Source organism: Equus quagga, chromosome 5 (assembly GCF_021613505.1).
Source record: "Equus quagga isolate Etosha38 chromosome 5, UCLA_HA_Equagga_1.0, whole genome shotgun sequence".
Classification (NCBI taxonomy): domain Eukaryota; kingdom Metazoa; phylum Chordata; class Mammalia; order Perissodactyla; family Equidae; genus Equus; species Equus quagga.
Genome location: NC_060271.1, coordinates 81,100,054 through 81,122,252, shown reverse-complemented (window position 1 = coordinate 81,122,252; position 22,199 = coordinate 81,100,054). Strand labels below are relative to the sequence as shown.

General features: G+C 41.3%; 1 protein-coding gene across 17 annotated transcripts in view; it reads right to left on the bottom strand.

Moving 5' to 3' along the window:
• The window catches only part of AAK1 (AP2 associated kinase 1), a 165,183-nt gene that overhangs the window by 56,418 nt on the left and 86,566 nt on the right, over positions 1-22,199 (bottom strand). For all 17 annotated transcript variants that reach the window (XM_046660222.1, XM_046660228.1, XM_046660231.1 and 14 more), the window contains exons 4-9: positions 18,075-18,183; positions 16,414-16,556; positions 6,554-6,675; positions 5,134-5,215; positions 4,495-4,627; positions 1,692-1,795 (exon numbers count right to left, since the gene is read on the bottom strand). In XM_046660222.1, coding sequence (XP_046516178.1) covers positions 1,692-1,795; positions 4,495-4,627; positions 5,134-5,215; positions 6,554-6,675; positions 16,414-16,556; positions 18,075-18,183 — 693 coding nt within the window. The remainder of the gene's footprint in view (positions 1-1,691; positions 1,796-4,494; positions 4,628-5,133; positions 5,216-6,553; positions 6,676-16,413; positions 16,557-18,074; positions 18,184-22,199) is intronic.

The following is a 22,199-nucleotide window of genomic DNA, read 5'->3' as shown; positions in this document are numbered from 1 at the left end:
CTGGACCAGGCTAAGCACACTGGGGCTTGAACTCAGTACCCTTCTCTTCCTACAACACAGCTTAGAAGTGATGTCATGGAAGGAATGGGAAAGAGATGTCTTTACTATTACTGTTTAAGTTCTCAGCTAGATCTTAGAGAAGTTAAAGCTAACCAGTGTGCCAAAAACAGGGTGCGTTCAGTTAGAATGCTGGGAGAAAACCACAGCCACAGTGCGTTCGGTTGCTGAGCCAGCACCTCTTGCCAGTATGTGAGGCACTACGCAATCCAAAGCCCAGCAGAGCTCCTCCAGCTTGGATTCCGCACCATCTAATGCTGCCTGGTGAGGGAGCACTAGCTGTGCCTAACCAAAGACAACTGCTTACCCTGGCTGAGAAAGTGCCACATGACCTGAGACTTGTGAAGCTGACTTCTTAAAAACTAGTTACCCATATGAATGCTTCCAATTATATTTCACCTTATTTTACTTTATGAATGAGAAAGTGGGACAGCAAAAGAAAACACGGTCATGTTAGGTTACTGAAGAGTATCCCTCGTTTTAATCTGGGAAACCTGACAGACGGAATACTAATAATCAATCTGGCTTTTAGGAGGGATGTCTCATTTCCTTCATGTTTCCAGTGGAAAGAATTTCTGCTAGAAAATTTCTAGCTTTGCTTTTACCCTCCAAGCGTTTGTCTCCTGAGGGAGAAGGGTAACTTATTAGACTGATAAGACTGGGGAAAAAAAGAGAAGCTCCTCTGGTTCACCCTTGCCCTACTTCCTTTAGGGAAGAGCCTGTCCCTCAGGAATCAGGCGCTCACTGTTCAGTCACGTGGAGCTAATGTTAGGGAGCCTGACTGGTCAAGCTACGTTCTTTGACGTAATCTTATCAGTAACAAAGGCAATATTCTAAGCTCCATCTGATGATTCCTACAACTGATTCCAAACATGGGAGTGAAAGAGGACTGTTATGTATCAGCACCCACGAGCCCCAATAGTGACATCAAAAGTTCATTACTGGAGAAATTAGGAAGACAATTTCAGATTAGAACTTATTTCTTATGGCATCTATTAGCAAAATATTTAAGAGCTGGATCATATTGTGACATGAAAAATATGCCAAGCCTGTAAAAAGGGTGTTTGGAAGCACTGTACCCTGAAAACTGTGAATGCAGAGTTTAGGATTACTAAGTGTAGAAAACATTCCTACCTGCTGTGTAGAGGAAGACAGAGGAAAATGAGTGGGAGTTACAGATGGCCAACAGCAGAAACAAAATCAAGAAAGTTCTGGTGCAATGAAGGAGCAGAGTGACAAGGGGCTTACGTTCCAACAGGCATGGGGGCAAGTCCAGAGCCTTGCTCAGGCAAGCAGCCTGCCTAATCACCTCTGGGCAACTACAACAGGCACCTGGCTCTCAGCGAACTGTGAAGTTGACAAGACAATATATCAGTCAATCTTCACCCAAAGTGTTGAACTCAAACCCTAGGGCATTTTTTTTTCAGTGTAACTGACTCAGTTTTATAGTTAAATTCTATGGGAAAATTGGATTCCCTTTATGGCAAGTGCTTCCTGGTTAGTTTTGCTTGGATGCCCTCTACTAGACAAAGAAAGGGACATCCATATTCATTTACACAGCTGATTAACACCCCAGGAATTCTAAAAGACCATTAGATAATGTTTACTTTCCCTAAAAAGCACCTTTCCCGTACCTGTACATTTGGAATTGGGCATTCCTTCTTGAGTAGTTTAAATGAGAAGTAGGAGACCTGGTAAATATCCGGCCTTTTGTCAGGGTCTGGTTCCAACATATACCCTAAGACAAACATATGTAAACTGATTAATACAATCCTAACAATTATTACACTAGATAGGAAGCATAATTTCTCTATTACCAAATTTTTATTTCTCATAAAAGTCAGACAGCACAATTAGCCCTTTTCCTCCCCTCTCAGAAAGGGAAGCTCTAATTTTCCTAAAATTCTTAATATCCACAAGAAAATTAAGTTTTTGAATTGTAACAAAGATACTTGAAGTTCATATTCTGTGCCTTGTACAACAGAGACTCAAGCTCTCAATATGAAAATTAACACCTTCATATTCTGGTACCTAGGAAGTAACAAGGTCTTGCTTCTGGCCTCCTTAGTTCATAATACCTTGCTAAACAAATGATTATTCTTGATAATTATAACCAAAACTCAAACGTCAAGAATTTACTTATGATTCTTTTGTTGGAGATATTAGCTGGTTTCCAGTCTAAAAGAAATTACAAAATAACAAATACATCTCTACTTTTACCGTGATCTATAAATCACTTGTCTGTTTCCAGGTCCTTTAAGCTTCTGCCCTTTCTGAAGCTGGAAAAATCCTCAAGAAAAGAAATCTTTGAGAAGACACACAAACATATACATGTATATATACAAATAACAATCAAGGCAATTTATTGCAAAGGAATCAAATGAAGGGTTTGGACATGAAGTTGGGAAAATAGTGATGAGGCTGCAGTCTCACGTAGGACTTGCAAAAGAGGTAGGACTTGAGCTGGTCCTTGACGGCAGGAAACATTTTAGTCAGTCAGGGAAAAGCAGAGGAAAAGACATTCCAGGTGAGAGAACAGTCTAAGCAAAGATGGACTTGGAGAAAGGCAAGAGAATGCTTTGTTACAAGGAAATTGAGGAGGCAGAAGTACAGGGCAGAGACTTCCTTGTTAGAAATTTCCTAAGGCTAGGCGGGTGGATTGGAACCAGAATATGAAGGCTCTTAGGGGCCATGCCAAGAATCTTGGGCCTGACTGTGGGACCACTAATAAGCCCTGAAGTTTACTAACAGGGATACGGCAGGGTGGCACTTTACAAGATTAATCTCGTGGTGAGGGTGTGCTGGATAGAGCAAAGAGGGAGGGGAGAGGCTGGTGGCCAATCCACCAGTACAGGCATGAGCTCACAGAGTCTACAGAGACAATGGTGACAGCGACTGGAATAGAGAGAATGAAGTGAAAATAGGAGAAACTCCAAACAAAGAATTATTGCCACTTAGGAAATGACTGACTCTTTCCTCTCTCTTGCTAGCCAGATCTAAAGAAAATCTTAAATCTCAGTCACTCAAGTTTGAATGGTGACACTACTGACACAAACTGAAAAGAGGAGAGGGGAACCTTGCACTGGGAGTAAAAGAAGGTTGTGGGGAGGGCAATGACAATAAATTTAATTTTAGGCCTGTGAGTTTAGAGTGACAACAGAATCTTCAAATAGTTTGTAAACTGAAATAGATCAGAGTTTAGGAAAGATGTCAGGTTACAAACGTTCATAAGAGGTGTCTGTCCTAATATGAATTCACCGCACAAATGTTAAAAAGAAAAAAATTTATTACCAAAAACTCTATCATTCTGGCATCTAATTTGGCCATTTCCCCATATTTCCTTCCAATCTCATTTACATAGCTGCAATTCTAGAACAGATACAGTGCTTTAACTCTGAAAACAATCCAACGATCATTAAATATGCCATACTACATTCCTTCAAATACTCTCCCTCCTTTTTTGTAAATAAACAGAAGAGGTTGATTGATAAAACTGGCCCAATAGAAGGGACAGTCACTCAAAAGCTATAACTGTTAACTCAGGTAAGTTATCTTTATTTTCTCACCCTCAGTTTCCTCATTTGTATAATGGGGATAATTATACTTACTATATAAGGTCTCAAGAATTAAATGAGGTACAATCAGGCCCTCAACAAATGTCAGATGCTCCGCCCCACACTTGCTTCTATTTTCTCCAGTATGTTCCTACTCAGGACCCCAGCTGGGTTGCTCAGGATTTATAATCAATCCATAATGGTTAAAATTTAGATGCAAAACGTCTTGACCAATGTCAAAAGATAATAAAAATCTCTGTTTCTTTAGTATTTTAGTACAGTGGTTTGTGCAAAGATGACTTATTCTACCATCTGGTTAATGAATATTGGTACATATGCTTGCTATGACAATGCAAAAGAGTGGGGAATCTTAAAAAACATCTTAAACAAAGCACTGAGTTTAAATGCTTATCAAAATCCAGTGATTAACCTAAATGAAAGGAAAAACCTAGTTCCATAGAGTTATACAGTCTTAATTATGTATTCAATCCAGCCAACGCATTGCAATCATTTTAATTTGAGTTGCTTCCAGTTCTGCAAAGATGAATTTCTTATCATTTGATGTGAGTCAGCTGGACTCCTTTGGTACCAGAGCTTTCATACGGACTGCAAGAAAACAGAGCAGTAGTATACTGATCAAAGCACAGTTAGGATTTCTGCTCAGGTGGCTGGCTCAGGTGTGAAATCGGGTTTAGCTTTCTAGCAAAAAGACCTACTACTGTAACTAGACATTGTTACATATCTTTGAGTGACCAACCATTATCAACTGATTTCTTTTTCTTTGCATTCAACCCATCACTCCTGGGATCGAATCCCTTTATCCTCCAATTCATTCCTAAAGATTAGAAATAAAAATATGACACTAGAAACTTGGAATACTTACTAATTAGGCAGTGCATATCTTGGGAATATCGAGAGTTATCAGGAATTGTGAAGTTTCCATCACAAATTGCCACTTGACTCTCCCCAAATGGTAAAGTGAAATAGCATAATTTATACAACAAACATCCAAGAGCCTAAAAAGATAAAGAAAGCAGACTGCTACCAGTGGTTTATTTACTATAACTGCACTGGGTCTACTGAGGGATACTGGCACCATCCACATTAACTAGCAGATATAAAAACTATGTACTATTAACCTATTAGGAACTGAATTTAGAATCTAACACCACCATTTAGCTGCTGATTTACATTATTTCTAACATCATCAGCAAATTGTGCTCCAATAAAGAACAAGTATTTCAGCTGTTTTGTTCTCAAGAACTGGTAACACATATGTGAAAACCACCTAAATAACGGGCAGGTCACCTGAATAATTTTCACAGAGCTCTAAAGTAATTTCCTTGGACACGCTTCAAGAAGCAGTGGCGGGTCACCTCGAGTCAAGAATAACCCCGAGGGATAAGTGGACAATGATATGGTACAGTGGCCACTTGTGCTATGGCACTGTCTGGATTAAAGCTGAAAGTTTACAGTCAAGACTGCTGATATCTGAGATGTGGATAGGTTAGTTGACACCTACCCAAATGTCTGCCTTCGTAGTGATGATTTTGCCACTGTACAGGTTGACCATTTCTGGTGCTCGATAGGACAGCGTTGTGTATCTACAATCAAGAGATTCATTTTTTGTTAAATATCTGTCATTGCTATAATTAAAAACCAGGAGCAGCAGAAATACTTTTAATATATATATATATTAATAGAGTCTAGTTCCCTGGGAGCAATCTGCAGAAGAGAGTATGACATATTAGTGCAGATAAAATGAAAAGCTGTCCTTGGCACACACCCGTGGCCCTCTACAGCAGACCTTCTAATCTAGGAGCATGTGGGAACCCAGATACTCAGGCACTAAATAAACTCCAAAAGCAACTTTTCTTGGGTCCTCAAATGACAAAACCTTCTCCTGTAAATCCTTGCTGTCTGATACTATATTTTGCTGATTTGTTTTTAAAAACATTAATTCTTTTAAATGTGGCTTGACACAGAGATGTAATACTGGCTGGGACACTGTAAAACAGCAGAAAGTGGGGCCTGGCTGAGGGCCGGGGGAAGGTGTGGATGGGATCTGCACTCCCGGAATAGGGCTGAAACAACAGTGTTCCTCTTATCTCTGGCTCAACAAAAGAGTAGCATATGCTCATCTTCAAAGTGAGTGCCTTGGTGTCACTGAGCATATGATTTGTGCTGCTTGAGTCTCTAGAGCCCAGAGGGCACTATGATTTAGGTGTCCATCAGGGCCTTGGACCAGAAGTCTTCCTGCCCCAGGCTTGGTTGCCAGGGGTGATGCAGCAAAGGAGAGTGACGATTAGGATGTAAGTGTGACCGCTAGACTACTGATTTATCAGCACTATGGTGTTGCCTGTGAAAAATCCAACACTCTGGACAACAGGGGAAAACGGGTCAGATTCTTACTGGAGTCACAAATCTAAAGAAGCTTTTTCTGGTGGAAGTCAGTGATTCAATATCTGTAGAAACTTCAATAGCCCTACTCACCATTAATTCCACTAGATTGCAGGTGAGCTCCTTATGAGCAGGAAGCAATAAACAGTAATTCATGGTTCAGCAAAAAGCATACACAAGTGACTGATAACGTCATGGTGGTTGTGATTCCACTTAAAAACATCACAGTACGTCTATGGTGTGTACATCACACAGCTTTTTAAGGGCTATGTGATGTAAATCAAAATGTCTATGTACAATAACCATAGGACCACTGATAAAATGTTATAAGATTCCTTCATTTTACTCTACTAACCAATGATTGTGAACTCTCTGCACATCCTCTCCTTAAAATCCAACAACCTAACTGCCAACATGATGCTCTGAGACGGGGCAACTGAGTAGCACCATGTCTTCCCACTCTGATCTTCTCAATCATAACCTGAAAGTAAAGTTGCTGATATGATAATGGACAAAACTCCAAGAAAGGAGGAAAAGCTTACTTCTTAATCTCATCTTCTACTGCGTTGACTCCCTCAGTTTGTGGATTCTGGAATTTGTTGGTGGCGCTTCCAAAGTCACACAGGACGTAGTGGCCTCGGTCATGCAAAAGGATATTTTCAACCTGAAAAACATTCCCCAAGCACTGATTACAAAATATCATTTAGTAATGCAAGTGAAAATTTCATTCTCAGTCATATAAACAAAATATTTTATTTATGGTAATCCCATTAATGTGCACAGGAAAGTTATTCCTCTCCAAGTATCTCAACAGGGGTCATCTAAGTGGAACAAAAAGAGGTGAAGAGTAACAGGGTAAAATGAGAGTGGAGGGGACAAAAAGAGGAAATTTCACAGTGGGGAAGCAAAAGCCTCATTTTCCCAGATTTCCAGCCACATTTCTCACCTCTGCAGAAACTTTCTACTTTCAAGCCTCTGCATCTTTTCTCTTTCAGTCTAGAATGCTCTCTGTGATCCCCACCTCCTTACCCAACTATCAAAATCTCATTCATCTTCCAAACTCCAGTTCAAATGCCATCTCTCCATTGACGTCTTCCTCAGGCCCCCACCCAGACAAATGCGTTCCTTTAGTGCTTTCTTCTTCCTGATGTCAATTATTTCACCTAGGCCTTATAAACACATGTATCAATTTCTTTACTATAATAGGTTAGGATTTTCAGAATTAATAACTGTTTGCTATGTTTTAGTTACTTCTCAAAGTGATTAAAGGCCTGTGGGCAAATGGGCTGTTTTCCTATTAAAGTATTACCCTAACCTTTTTATAGATGAATTCTTTGGGCAGTAAGTTAGGAGTTTTGGGTAGAAGAAAACTTACAAAGACCAGAACCTAGAGAAATCCCTGGTATCAAAGGACTCTGCCAAGGAACTATCCCAAAATAGCAGGCACTACTGTACTCAAAATATGTTGATTAGTTTCTGGTACATGCGAATCATGCTGACTGATATGCTGGAGGACAGACCTGGCTATGTGTGAGCAGTAAAATGGCAGCCAAAAAATCTTGTTAGGCCAATAAGTCTGTAGTCTCTATTGTCTTTTGTCTTCAGTCTTCCAAAGACTGATCACCTTTGGAAAACAAAGGCAAGAGTAGACTATAAGCTCCTTAAGGACAAGCACAGATATCTGTAGTCTTCTCTACCAGTGCATAACACAGTGCTTGGTACAGAAAATGTTGGCTGAATGGAATAAACAAAAAAACAGAAATGCATACAACACTGTGTATGTCTGCGCATGCGTGCACATGTACCAGTCTGTCAGAAGCAAGACAAGGGCTACCAAATACCTAGGTCCTGCTGCTACTACTAGTTCTTTTAAAAGTATCTGGTCAATTAAGATAGTGTCTTGTTTCTAGACTTTCTTTTAATTATTCTAAAAATTACATTATTTATTATACAGATGTTTATTTTATAGTTTGTATCTGCTAAATCTAATACCTAAAGTCTTTGCTGCAAACTGATCCTGTAATTTATTGGTTTTTTATTTCTAGTGAGTTTCACTTATGGTGTCGTGAGGGGTTTTGTCATTGTTGATATTATATAAACAAAGTGAAACAGTCAAGCTATCCTGAGCATATACCCACTTTACGAATCTAAAATAATTCCAAGAAAGCAACACTAATGTTTTCAGTCTAATTTAGAGGTTATAAAAAGAACAGCCACAATTTACTGAGCTTTTACTATTATGAGTGCTACTGAACCCAGAACTTTACATGGATTATGTCACTAACTCCTCAAAATAACAATATATTATCATCTCCATTGTACAGATGGGGAAAGTGAGGCTTACAGCATTTAACCCAGGAAGTGAGCCCAGGAAATCTAATCTAGAGAAGGACTGGCAATTGCCTTTCTGCCAGGGCAGGAAGCAGGTTAGAAGCAGAGCAATTTCTCAAGCACCCTATCCTCACCCTCTAACGCTGGTAGGCCTGATGTCTATACTTGCCCAATGTACTGGGTACAAGCTTAAGGACAGAGCTACCTTAGTTCTTTATGTCCAGAAATGCCCCTATAGCAGGAATCTAGTCAATGAGGAACCAAGTGTCTAAATACTAGCCAGGCTGGTTTGTTCAATGTCTCCTAAGCATTCCCTGTATCACCTAGTTTGTCCTTTTAATCAATTGTTCACTCTCCACTAGTCAAGTTCCAGACGTTCTTCAAGGCCTTGCTCAAGTTGTAACTCCTAAGTAAAACCTTCCATGACTACCCTACAAAACCAAGAGAACTTACCTTCGATAGGAGGGGTTGGCAAAGTAAGACCTTTAGGCCAAACAAAGCCTTGCCCAGTGGTTACTTATCCTCTAGTCTATGGCTGCTTTTGAGCTCTAACGACAGAGTTGAGCAGTTGAGACAGACTGTATGGTCAACATGCCTAAAATATTCCCCATCTAACCCTTTGCAGAACAGTTTGACAACCTCTTATCTATAATTACATTATGCCTATGTGTCCCCTACAATACTCAGTCTAGTACTTTACACACATCAGGGATCCCTAAGTCCCTTATTCAGCATCATTCAGCAACAATCTTCCTTCTTGGCCTCATGTACCTCACTCATATAATTGCTCATGTGAAATCATACTTCTCCGATTATATGAGTGCAGTCCCTTCCCAGATCGGTCTCTACACTTCTAATGCTAGAATGTATAATCTAGAAAGCTGAAAAGTTAATTCACATCAAAACACAAACAAGGCAGTTCTAGGGAGCAAAATCACTACTGGGGGAGGGAGGAGAACTAAGTAGACAAAGAACAAAATAAAGATAAGGAACATTAGGGTCCCCCCCCCCACCTTAAAAACTGCATTTCTGGTTAGGTTCCATAGTGTCAGAACTCAGGAGCTATACTATATCCAACCTGGTCCCCACCTCAGCTTGCCTCCCTTCCTCCCACAAGATAACACTGTACAAAACTATATTTACAGGAAAACCAGTTAAAAATTAAGGGTGTGTACAAAAGTAGACAAGAGAGCCAAAAATATCAATGCAGGGAAAACTTTATCAAAGAAACATCAATGCAGAAAAGAACAGTAATCCCTGCTTGGCTACTCTGCAAGTTTGTCGGGAGGATCAAATGAGATTACGAAGTGAGATCACTTGGCAGCAGCTGCCTTAACAATTGCTCTACTCTCCGCCCCCTCTCAGTCTGTCCCTGTGACTTATAAAACCTGTGAAAATCTCCGAGACCAAGCTGGCCACTGCTGCTGCCCTCGGTCATCACCACCACCATTATTAACTAAACACTTAACACAGAGCATGGTGTGTGGCAACCACATTGGATTTGGAGGTCAGAAGACCTCAGTGACTATTTTAGATGTTTGACCTGGGACAAATCTTTAAACCTCTTTGGGCTTGTTTCTCATCCGCAAAGTAAAGCTGATATTTCTATCAATGTCGTTACGAAGCAGGTAAGAGAATGCACATGAAAACAAACTGTAAATCTCCCTATACAAATGCAAGATGTTATTACTATTCATCTATTAAAGAAACATCTCTGAACTCTTACTACATGCCAAGTACTTTTCTGGGTCTGGGGATAAGGCTGTGAACAAACCAAAATCCATCCTCTCATGGAGCTGAGAGTCCAGTTGAGGATAATAAGAAAATAAGTATAATGCCTAACAGTGATAAAAGTTATGAAAAAAATCCAGCAGGTTAAATATATGTAAGACCTCGAGGGATGCAACTGTAAATAGCACAGTCAGGGAAGGTCTCTCTGATGAGGGGAGCAGAGACCTGAATGAAGAAGGGAGCAGTCATGGACTACCGTGGGGAGGAGCACAGAGGCAGGTCAGTGTGGCTGAACAGCACTGTGCTGGGCACTGGTACTGCTAGGAAACTGAAAACACAGGACTGGACATATTATGGCCTAGCGCTCTTATGAATGCAGACATGAGATAATGCTGGGCTTGGAGGAAGTGAAGGACTTAGATAAGTAAAACTAATAACAGGAACAAAGGCACAGAGGCAGGAATGAAAATAACAATAGTACCAGCAACTAATAGCACTTACTATGCGCCACACACTGCCCCATGCACTTCTACCTATAGTATTTCATGTAAGTCTTACAAAGCCTTATTGTCCTCACTTAACAGATGAAAAACCAGAGGTCAGTTGCCTAACATGCTTGAGGTCACAGGCTGTAGGGCAGGATTTGGGCTCAGGCTGCCTGACTGCTAGGACTACACACTCACTCACTGCACTGATGTGCATTATGCAATTAAGGAACAGGGACAGCTCAGACTGGTGAGAGAAAAGAGCAGAAGGAGAGAGGACCAGAGAAGCAGACAGAGGGCAGGCTGAGGAAGGCCACTAGGGAGCCATCCAGCACTTTTAACAGGTCAGCAGCAGATGAACAGAGGTCTGTTAGGAAGGTGAGCATGGTGACAAAGGAGGGAGAATAAGAGAAGGGAGAAAATGAGAGTAGGCACAATCATCCAGGTGTGAGGACACTAGGGCCAGGTCTAGAGTGGGCCAAGACGGATTAAATGAGATTACGAAGGTAAAGAACCAACTGGCTATTCATACACCATCTTCTGAAAGCTTTCGAGAATTTGCACAGTGACTGTTTTTGGCAAAGTTCCTTAGGATGTAAGCCTAGCATTGGTAACCACTGCTTACAACGCTCAAATCTTTCAGCTCTTTGAGAGTTTAATGCTGCTGACCTTATTTCCCAACCTATCAGTTTAAGAGAGTCATTAAAGTTGTCACTCCCAAATTCTGCTGCTTTAGCTAAAAGGTCTGGAAAGCCATCTCCTACTGACCTCTTCATCTTGCCATTACTCCAAACAGATATGGCATTCAGGCATTTCAGTCACAGAATTTATCACAACTGGAAATTATGGAGGATTAGATGAATGTGGCTTTTCAAACCTGTGATTCTAAAAATAGGACAAGAATCTTCATCCTATTGTACTTCACAAGATCAAAATCTTTTTTCTGACAAAAGGAGACATTCATGACTTTTTCAATCTGAACGTGCTCATTAAATCTTAACCCTTTCTTCTTCTTTCTTCCTTTTTTTGTGAGGAAGATTGGTCCCACGCTAACAGCTGTAGCCAATCTTCCTGTTTTTGCTTGAGGAAGAGTGGCCCTGAGCTAACATCTGTGCCAGTCTTCCTCTATTTTGAATGTGGGATGCTGCCACAGCATGTTTTCATGAGTGGTGTGTAGGTCCATACCTGGGATCTGAACCTGCAAGCCCTGGGCTGCCAAAGCAGAGCACATGAACTTAACCACTAGGCCACCAGGCCGGCCCCGCTTCCTCTTTCTTAAGTGCTTGGACAAACAGCATCGTAAAACATAGCAAAGTCAAACAAACAAAAACCAAAATGGGAGTAAAAGACCTTGGCCTTTGCTCTGGTTTGACCACTGAATTAGCTGCGCAGGTCAAAGCCTTTCTGGGTAGAGGTTTCCTCATTGGTAAAAGGAGAGGGCAGGCTTAGGTGACCCTCCCAGGTCTATGACTCCACAATCTACAATAATGATCTCTATCTTTCCTCAGAGAGATGAAAAGTAAAAAGCGGGGTAAATAATTAAAATGCTAAAATAATGTATTTGAGGAGAAACCTTCCATAAAGAACAGAACTTCTGCCACGGTTATTTTTAGAACATAAACTGCTTAAGGACAGGGACTGCCTTCAGCTTATTTCTTACACGTAATTTGAAACAAAGGCCACACACGTGGTGGGCAGGGCAGGAGGGTATTTCTCAGGTCTGAATGTGAACAAGCAGACCCCTTCACAGGGTGGCACTGGCTCAACAAGGGGGTCCAGAGCTGGCCTGGCCTGTGTTCTTTCCTGTGTCCCCTTGACTTTTATTCAGAGTGGTGCCTCCTCACAAATGGAAATCCTGCTCACAGGGAAGCAACCGAGAGACCAGCAACCAGCACTTTCTCTGGCCAACAGGAGAATAAAGAACTTTGTGGCTCTGGCTATTGCTAGGACTGTGGTGGCTGGTTCCAGCAGCAACGTGGAGCTCAGAGTGGCTGAGGCTACGTGACACAATGACAGGGCCGGGGCAAAAAGGAGGTACATGGGGACTTTCACTCAGGCCTTAGGAAGCTGGCGGTACAGAAGGCAAATGTGACTGCCCATCAAGCACACACTAACAGAAATCAACAAAATCTAAGATGCTAAAGAAAGCATCTAGATGGCACCGAGTGTAAGATTTGGGGAGTGTAGGAAAGCTTCAATCAAAACAACCAGGAGTCAATGACTAAAATCAACAGCAACAGGACTCCTCTACAATAATCCCAACTGAGACCTCCTCCCAGGGGCCCCTATTTACATGCCCTGTGTCCAAGGTAGAGAAGAGAGGGAAACAAAGTCTCCTGAACCACTAGTGGCAACCCAGCAGCATGCCTCATGGTCTTCAATATGGACTGAAACACCACTACAGAGCCCAGCACTGTGCTCTCAGGACTGCACTGCCTGTTAGGATCACTGAGGAGGGGCAAGGGGTACAGTGCTGAGGGCAGGCTGGGGAACGGAGCATGGCAGCCTCTCCTCACTCATACCGCGGCCTCACCCTCCAGTTCCAGTTTGCTCCACGTTCTTCTGCTGAAACATCTCATAGGCTGTTCTGTGCAGTGAGGGAAAAGTCAGGGGCTCCTCCTGCCTGAGCCCAAGCACTGACCTACTCCATGTCCCCAGGCTGGACACTGAGCTCTGTACCTCAGCCTCCCGTCACTGGGCAATGCTTACCAATCACCCTGCAGCAGCAGTGTGCACACCACAGGGCATTAACAAGCTGGGAATATGTAAACTGGATAGGTATTATTTATGGGTATGAAATGATAATCACTTAGGCCTCATTTAATCCAATAAATGTTAAAAAACGTTAAAATAAAGGAAGATTTTGTTTAAGAACATGGGACTAGCATCTCTAAAAGGATGCTCAAGGGCCCTTTCTGCCTCCTCCCCTGGCTCTCACCTCTGTGCCCTCTCTCAGGACTTACTGTGCCAGGGCTGTGCCTGGATGCTGACATGCACGCTCTCATTTAACATTACCACGACCCTAACCAAAGCTGGGCTGCTGTCCTCACTTCACAAATGAGAAAACCGAGGCTCAGAGAGGCTAAGTGACTATAGGAGTGACCAAGGAGCTGGAGGAGGAGCCAGGAGAACACGCTGTCACAGAGGTCAAGGGAGGAGATGGTTACGAAGGAGTCAAAGGCCACAGGGAGGACAGTAAGACAGGGACTATAGTGTCCTTTGCATCTGGCAATATGAAGGATGCTGCTGTGCTCATCTCTCATAGCACTTACAGTTCCGTTAAGACAAGTCACAGCGTGAGGGCTACAGAATCAGAGTTCCAATGTGAAATCAAACCCCATCTGACATGGGGAGAGAATGGGGCTCCAGAGAAGCTGGAGTTCATATGGGTCACAGAAGCAGAGCCCACACTTCAAGACTAGGGTTGGTGCTACCCAGCCACACTTCCCCTATTTCTTAGCCCATCATAAACTTTCCTCCACGGCAGGCAGCAGGGAGAGAGGTCAGGTCCTAAAATGTTGGTAAAAACTGCTTGTTTCTAAATATATGCTAACAGGCCCAAGAATTTCACTCATGAGTAAGGGCAGCTAGGAATACAGTGTCAGCATGTACTCAGAGCAGGGGCCTGCAGCCACCCTAGCCTGGTCCACAAAGGGCCATGCCCTAGGCTTGGACCTCCATCCTCACCCTCAAACAGCCTGCTGTTCCCTTCGCTAGGCAGCCGTCAGGCTCCGCTCTCTGCCTGAAATACCCTCTACTCTCACGCATCTCCCACCAGTCCTTTGAAATCCCACCTTTCCAGAAGATTCCAACCACCATTGCCTGATCTCAATATCTGACCATGCATTAAGCCAACAGATTCTCTTCTATTGATCACTTTGTTCTATAAAGTTCTATATTTTACCTATTTGTTTCAAGTCTAAATATTTCATTTATATCCTCTCCCCAATACTTTGAACATCTCGAGAGTAGGACCATATTATATCTATACCACCTCCACAGAATTATGTACTTGTTCTACGCTAGCCTCATAATATTTACTGAGATGTATTCTCCTTTTTCTACTCAGGAAAAGGGCTGACTGTGGGCAGAGGGACACTGAAGAAGGCTACCTAAGGCTTTTGGAAGATGTATCTATCTTCTTCTAAGCCAACTGCTTCAGTACAGAAATGCCAGTATGTATGCACCACTTCACATTTACTAGGATGGCTAAAATAAAAAAGGGCAGTAACAAGTGTTGGTGAGGATGTGGAGAAATTAGAACCCTGATTTATTGCTGGTGGGATATAAAACAGTGCAGCTCCTTTGGAAAACAGTTTGGCAGTTCCTCAAAAAGTCAAACATAGTTACCATACGACCCAGCAATTCCATGCTTAGGTATATAGGTATATACGCAGAAGAACTTTATATGCCCACATAAAAACTCGTACATGAATGTTCATAGTAGCCTTATTCATCATAGGCAAAGCAGAAACGACTCAAATGTTCATCAACTGATGAATGGATAAACAAAATGTGATATATTCATGCAATGGAATATTATGCCACAAAAAGGACTGAAGTACCAATACATGCTACAACACAAATGAATCTTGAAAACATTATGCTAGGGGAAAGAAGTCAGATACAAGAGGTCACAAATTGTATGAGCCCATATATATGAAATGTCCAGAATAGGCAAGAGAATGTAAATTAGTGGTTACCCGGGGATGGAGAAAGGGGGAACGAACAGTGATTGCCAATGGATACAGAGTTTCTTTTTTGGGATGATGAAAACTTCTGGAATTAGATAGTGGTGATGGTTGCACACCCTTGTAAATATAATAAAAGCTACCAAATTATACGCTTTAAAAGGGTGAGTTTTATGGTATGTGAATTATATCTCAATTTTTTTCAAAAGCCCAAAAAACCCCCAAAACAGAAATGCCAGTATGCTGTGATCCTCAAACTTTAGAATATACAAAAAACCACTTGGGGTGCTTAACTTATTAAGATATGAATTCCTGGGCCTCCTTGACATCACCACCAAAATTATAGCTCAACAGAGTGAGTATGGTACCCAGCAGCCTTCATTTAACAAGTACACTAGGGGATGCTGATGCAAGTTATTAGCCATGAAGCATATTTCTCGAAACACAGGTATAATGAAAGGAAATTATAATGTAGAATCAGAAGAGCTGGATTCAGATTCTGGTGCTGCCCCTTCTCAGTTATATGACCTTAGGGAAACCACGTAACCTCTTCGCTCCTTAGTTTCCTCAACTATAAAATGTAAAGAAAAAAGCCCCCCTTCAAACAGACAGTGTACATAAAGTGTCTAGTAAAGTACATGGCACACAGTTGGTGTTCCATAAATGCTAGCGAATCCTAACTGGGTGCCAATTCCATTCAACTAACATTGTCAAGTGACCACCATAGGACAGGCTTGGTACAAGGGGATGGTAATTAGTAGGACAAATTTTTTAAATAGTCAATTAATGGATTTTGCAAAATATGAAACAGACTTTAAAGACCAAGCATCATTGTTCACGAGCTATTTAAATTAGCATATTACTTTTCATGACCCTGGAAAAGTAAATTTGGGAATTTATCATGAAAAACAAAAAAATATGTGTTCAGGCATGTGATGATTATAAAGAATTTCTGAAGACTACTTAAGTAATAAAACTGATATCTGCACTGTACTGTTACTTTTTTCTTTCCTTTCTATTTTCTCTCCCCAAGCAGAATGTAAGATTAGAACTTGGACCATGTCTTAAACTTCACTCACATGCCCACAGTATGTACACCATCCCCAGGGCAGACAGAAAATACTCCGTGAAGACCACACTTAATGAAACAGTGTGGTCTGTTACCTTCAGGTCACGGTGGATAATAGGAGTTTTGCACTGATGCAGGCGGGCAACAGCTTCACAGGTGTCACAAAATATCTGGAGCACTTCATTCTCTGTAAAACCTGTTTGTAGGCGTTGGTTCATCAGGTTGACCACCTGGCCTCCTGAGAAGGGTGCCGAGCAAAAAAGAGGTTATAAACATTCAGACTCATCACTTACCCGAGAGAATAAATATCTGTCTACAGAGCAGCAACTTGGACTAAGGTAACAGAGCTGATCACTGGCTGAGCCAGGAGTAGAACTCTGGTGTCTCGATTCCCAGTCAGGGATTTGTTTTCCTACAATTCAGTGCTTCCTCTAATGTGTCAAAACAGTTTCTTTCGTAAAGCACCCCAGATGTGAGCTGCCCTCATTATGTCTTCAAGATTAGTAGTAGAACTGACAATATGGTCCTGCTCTAGTTGCCTGGTTATATTGTCCCCACTGTGTATAAGATGAGGCCACAGGTTCAACTTGCCATATCTTTTAGTAAGAATCAGATTGCATAATAGACCCTGGGAGAAGGAAGAAGACAGGTTTATAGTCTGTACTTTAGGGACAGCTTGGTCTCTCTGGCTTCAATACTTGCTGCCTGGTCTGTAGAAATGCTACACTGACATTTAATCTCTAGGACCGAAAGACCGATGATCTCATTTACAAGATCATCCAGATCCCTGGATGCTCCTACTGCCTCATCTCTAAACATTTATTGTCCAAAAAGGAAGGAGCAGGAGGAAACCAACTGTCGAGTTCAAATTTGGGAGTATTTTACAAAACCAGGTTAACAGTTATCACAGTCAAAGCTGTAATCACTGGTTAACATCACATTTTTGGGATTAGAAACATATTTAACTCATGGACAGTATATTTAAAGGCAAGGAAAATGATAGCAGAAGTAAGGGTGACTACAAAACAGGGCACCAAACAGTGAGACACTGACCCAAGCTTCTAAGTGGCAGCTGCTTAGGCCAAAAAAGTCAAACCTCCAAATAATGGTTGTATGAAATGCAGTCAACTCTGAATAAATTCATGCTACAGTCTGGATTTCCCAAGATAAATACTGCTTAAAACTCCAAGCTTTCAACTACTTAAGTTCACTGTTAACAGCAGCATCATTTGAATGCAGCCTTACTGGAAATTATAGCTCTCAAGCAAGGAGGAAGGTCATTTCCATTAGACGAAAAGGATTCTTTTACCCCAGAACACAAGGATGGTGGCGTGGGTGGAGAAGAGAACACATGAGTGAGGGAGTGTGGAAGCTGAATTGTTTCTTTAGTCCATCTGGAGCTGGGTCTCTATTATGTGCCTTCATCGTTTGTTTTAAAGCATCACAAAGAACACATTCATTCTCATTCTCATACACTCTCATTCATATATAAGCACCAAACCTTCCTAAACCTAACAAAAATAGAGTTTTGTATAATCTACCACTCTGAATTGTTTGTGCCACTGATCCTTGCCATTATAGGAATAACCAAGAGGTGACTGCAAGCTCTACATCTTTTAGCCCCTTACTTTTCCAATCTTTAAAACCAGAACAACATACATTAAGGTACAATGCACATTAACTGAAATGACTACCATGTCCTTGACAATCAAAGTTCTAGAGAAATAAGAGCTTAAGGTATAGTTCATATACTCACCCCTGCAGAAGTCCATCAGAATGAGAACTTCCCATACATCACCGCTACTCACATTGTTGATACTGGAGTCAATGTAACCCACAATGTTCTTGTGTCCTGACAGGTCCCTCTGTAAAGAAGAGTTGAGAAATATATTACCAGTTACAGATACAAACAGAGACAGAATGAGCCAGTCAGTTCCATTAGCACAGATAATTTAAATACACGGAGATGACACTAACAGTGATGAGAGGTAAGACGAAGGAGCAGGGTCAAGGGCAGTTTTCCAGCAGTCTGTGAGATGCACAGCCAGGTCTTCAAGAGCAATTTTTCAACCCTCTTGAACCACAGCACTCTCCTGAACTAAATTCTAGAACCAAATGCACACAGGGTGCCTACTTGCTCACTGCATTAGTGCTCCATGTAAACCAAAAGCAAAGACTCCCATCTCCAGAAACACCACAGAGGGACTAAGAGGAGAGAGACAGTATGAACTATTTAAATATGTGAATTTTTAATTCAGAAAAGTGAAACTGATGTTTTTTCCTGGTTGTAGGAACACAAGTGAATTCAACTTGACTTTTCAACTGTTCATACTGTTTCACTCCCTTCAGGAAATATGTGCAAAGAATAACCACTTTACAAAGTTTTGAAAAGACTACAATGGCATCTAGACCTAAGCATTTTGCTCACAATTAAACCTTTCAAGCCAACTAACTGGGATATAAGATGGGTCATGCTTCCGGCTCTCTAGTTGGAACTGCATATGATTTCTCAGGGCTGCCTATGGAATTAATTTTCCAACAAATATTTACTGAGCACCTCCTATGTGTCAAGACCCATTTAGGCACTGCAAGTTGCCTCACACCTTGGTATGGTTATTTTAACATCCATAGAGACAAATCTTCATAATGCTGATGTTCAAAATCCAAGGTCATTAGTGAGCAAAAAGGAGCAAGCTGGGTATCAGGATTTTTGCACAAACACAAACTAAGATTTTTTTAACTAGCTGTAATAAATTGTTTTACTTTTATTAATTGTTTTACTTTTAATAAAAAGTGGGAGGGAGGGATGGAAAATACGTGGTTCTAGAAGAGTCACCATACAAACTTGGCAGTTTGGACCATGAGAATAGTAACTTCCACCACACTAAGTGGAGATTCAGTTGTTTAAAGTGATAAATACAGTCTCTTTTAACCTGAAATTATATACCAAAAGAAGAGGAAGCCTCACAGGATGAAATGAACACACCTGACCCCTGAACAAAGTTAAAACTCATCAGAACTTTCCTCTGAGTGAAGGATTAAGAATGACTATTGCCTCAGACAGGCAGACCAAAGGTAGAAATGTGACCACTAAAACTGACAATTGGAAAGTCGCTGGCAATCTACGTAAGAACAGTTTCAGAGAAGGGAAGGAATGGAGGTGAGAATGGAATTGGACTTGCCAAGAATGAGAGTTGAATATGTAGAGCCACTGACTAGAGATCACTCTTTCAGAACATTCTGTGTTTAAGAGAGGAGCAGCATTGAGGGAAAGAATTCTTAGAATGGGAGAGAACTAAGCACTGGAGAGTGGAAGGAGCCAGGAGAAGACAGCCTGAAGATACAGGAGAGGATGAGGATCACTGATGGAACAAAGTCCTGTAGGCAGAAGGGGTGAGGAATAAGAGCAATGTTAAAGGGACTGGTCTTAGACATTTCTTTCCTGGCAAAAAGAAAGAAAACAAGGAGGGATATGCTTATTGGTTTAAGGATGAGAAAACAGGAATCTGAGTGAGTTCAGATCTATTGTTCTGTTTTTGGTAGAGAGCAAGATCATCTTCAAAGTGTAAGGGAATAAGGAAGAAGCTTGATGAGAGAAACAGAAGGCTTAGAGCAACTGCTTTGGGCAACAGACAAGGGAGATGATAAGGCAGAAGAGCAGTCACTAGAGTTCCAGTTTCTCCGAACAGAAAGCGATTTCAGCGCTCAAGTTTCAGAGGACTATCCCTCCCTCTGCTTTTCAGTCTTACCAACTCTTCTAGAACTTGTTTCCATTTACACAGTCCTGGAAGTAGGAAGAACTGGAGAGAAGTTCTCTGAAACTAAAATGGAGCAGTAGATCACGTCCTCCAAATGTCCACAAGGAGGAATGAAAGACTAATGTTTCTGCGTTTAACTGTTTGAAAAAGAAATCAGCAATGTTGCCTCTGAGTTTGTCTCATCCCAAGAGGAATAATAAAGAATCTGGAAGGAAAATAAAAAGCATTTGGTAGAGCCAAGGGGAAGTCAAGAGCTATTAGAGGACCCAAATTGGATAATTAACATCTGCAGATGGCATCCTACAACAGTTTGCCAAGATGTTTGCTGGTCAGTGCAAGCCCAAATTCCTGTTCATTTTGTCTCCTGCAGAGATCCTGAGATATGCCCAAGCAGAAAAGGCCGCCTCTTTGGAGGAACACTATGGCATTTACCTTTAATGAGTTGATAATGCAGCACTGTTTTATAACTAATAGAGAAGATCTGTTTGAACGGCTGTGAAATAGGAAAGGTCAAGAGAAAATCTTTCTGCAAATTGAGACTGACTCACATTTAGGGTACACCGGCAGCAGGTCTCAGCAGCAACAGGCCAGAGGATGTCCATGCTTTCCCTGGCTTTAGTTAAAAGACCAGTCCCAGGCTTACAGAACAGAATGGATGCAGAGGTATGGGATGGAACCCACATCGGGGGTGCACCTCAGTTGCCACCTGTTAACTCAGGAAAAGGCAGGATGTGGGGAAAAATGCACTGATGTCTTGGCTACAACTACTATTTGGAGTATTAAAGATAAAAGTCTATATGATGAGTGGAAGTAAAAACCTGGTTTTCATGGGAGTGGGGAATGTGCAGTTAAACTATAGATCAGATCAATTTATATTACACGATTTAGGCAGCGTTAGGTCTAAAGAGATCATATTGTCATTTTAAACATTATTTTAAATTAACATTAAACAAGATTAATAAACTGCTGACAAATATGTTATTAGAAGACCTGCTTTACTAAATTCGGATATTTAAAGTGTTTTGTAGTTAGCTTATTAACTCTCACATTTAACTGCTTAAAGTGCTCAAAAACTTTTTTCAAAAAAGATACTTTTTGAAAACCAGGCCTTCAACCCAGATCCTATAGATGATCACAAGTTTCAAGTTTATCTGGAGTCCCATTTAACCAGGCTTGCAGCACAGGACAGTATTCTATGCCTAGCTTCAAAATTCCTGCAGCAGACTTCCTACTTAAGAATCTTAAGGTCTTAGAAGAAAATGGAGGACTCAATTCCTAAGTGCATCTATAAAAACCTTTATATTTATGTTCAAGAAAGTAAAGAAGATAGCATTCTAAATAGCATATCAAAACATCACTCACCTCAAAATAGTAAAACTGAGTATTGTATATAACTAATTTCCCTATACATCATTTGCTCAGGCCACCTTTCCTTGGGATGCCCACATGATGCCTGCAAATTCCTGATGCTGACAGTGCCTACATTTGCATAGAGCAAGTTTCCAAAGAGGTATATTTACCTGTTTTGACCCTCCATTCAAATATTCAACGTTTTCTGAGTTTATGACTCAGCACTATTGCTGCCTACTTCTAGAATCACACTATGGTTCCGCAGACACTTTTAACCAAATTTCAGCTTCTTCGTAACTTAAAGATAAAGGAAAGCAGTTCTAAGGCCCAGAATTAGTTTCTCTCTCCCAAAGCTGCTTTGTAAAAGTGTCCCGCCTTACTAGTCCATCCCCTTTTTCTCTAAAACTCCGAATTTCCTTTATAACTCTCTTCAAGGAATTATTCACAGGCAAAGACTATGAAGTCGAGCACAGTAGTGAAAAGAAACACTTTGAGATCTGGGTTGGCCCTCGGTTGCACTGAAGGCCAATGTATCTAGGGCCCTATGGATTTCTGCCACGCAAGAAGTCTCAGATATTCTCCTGCCTACCCTCATATGTACAGCAGTCCTCGCTTGTCCATGGTTTCGCTTTCCTCAGTTTCAGTTACCCATGCTCAACTGCGGTCTGAAAATATTAAATGGAAAATTCCAGAAATGCAAAAGTTTTAAATTGTATGCTATTCTGAGTAGCGTGATGAACTCTCACACCATCCTGCTCCATCCAGCCCAGGAT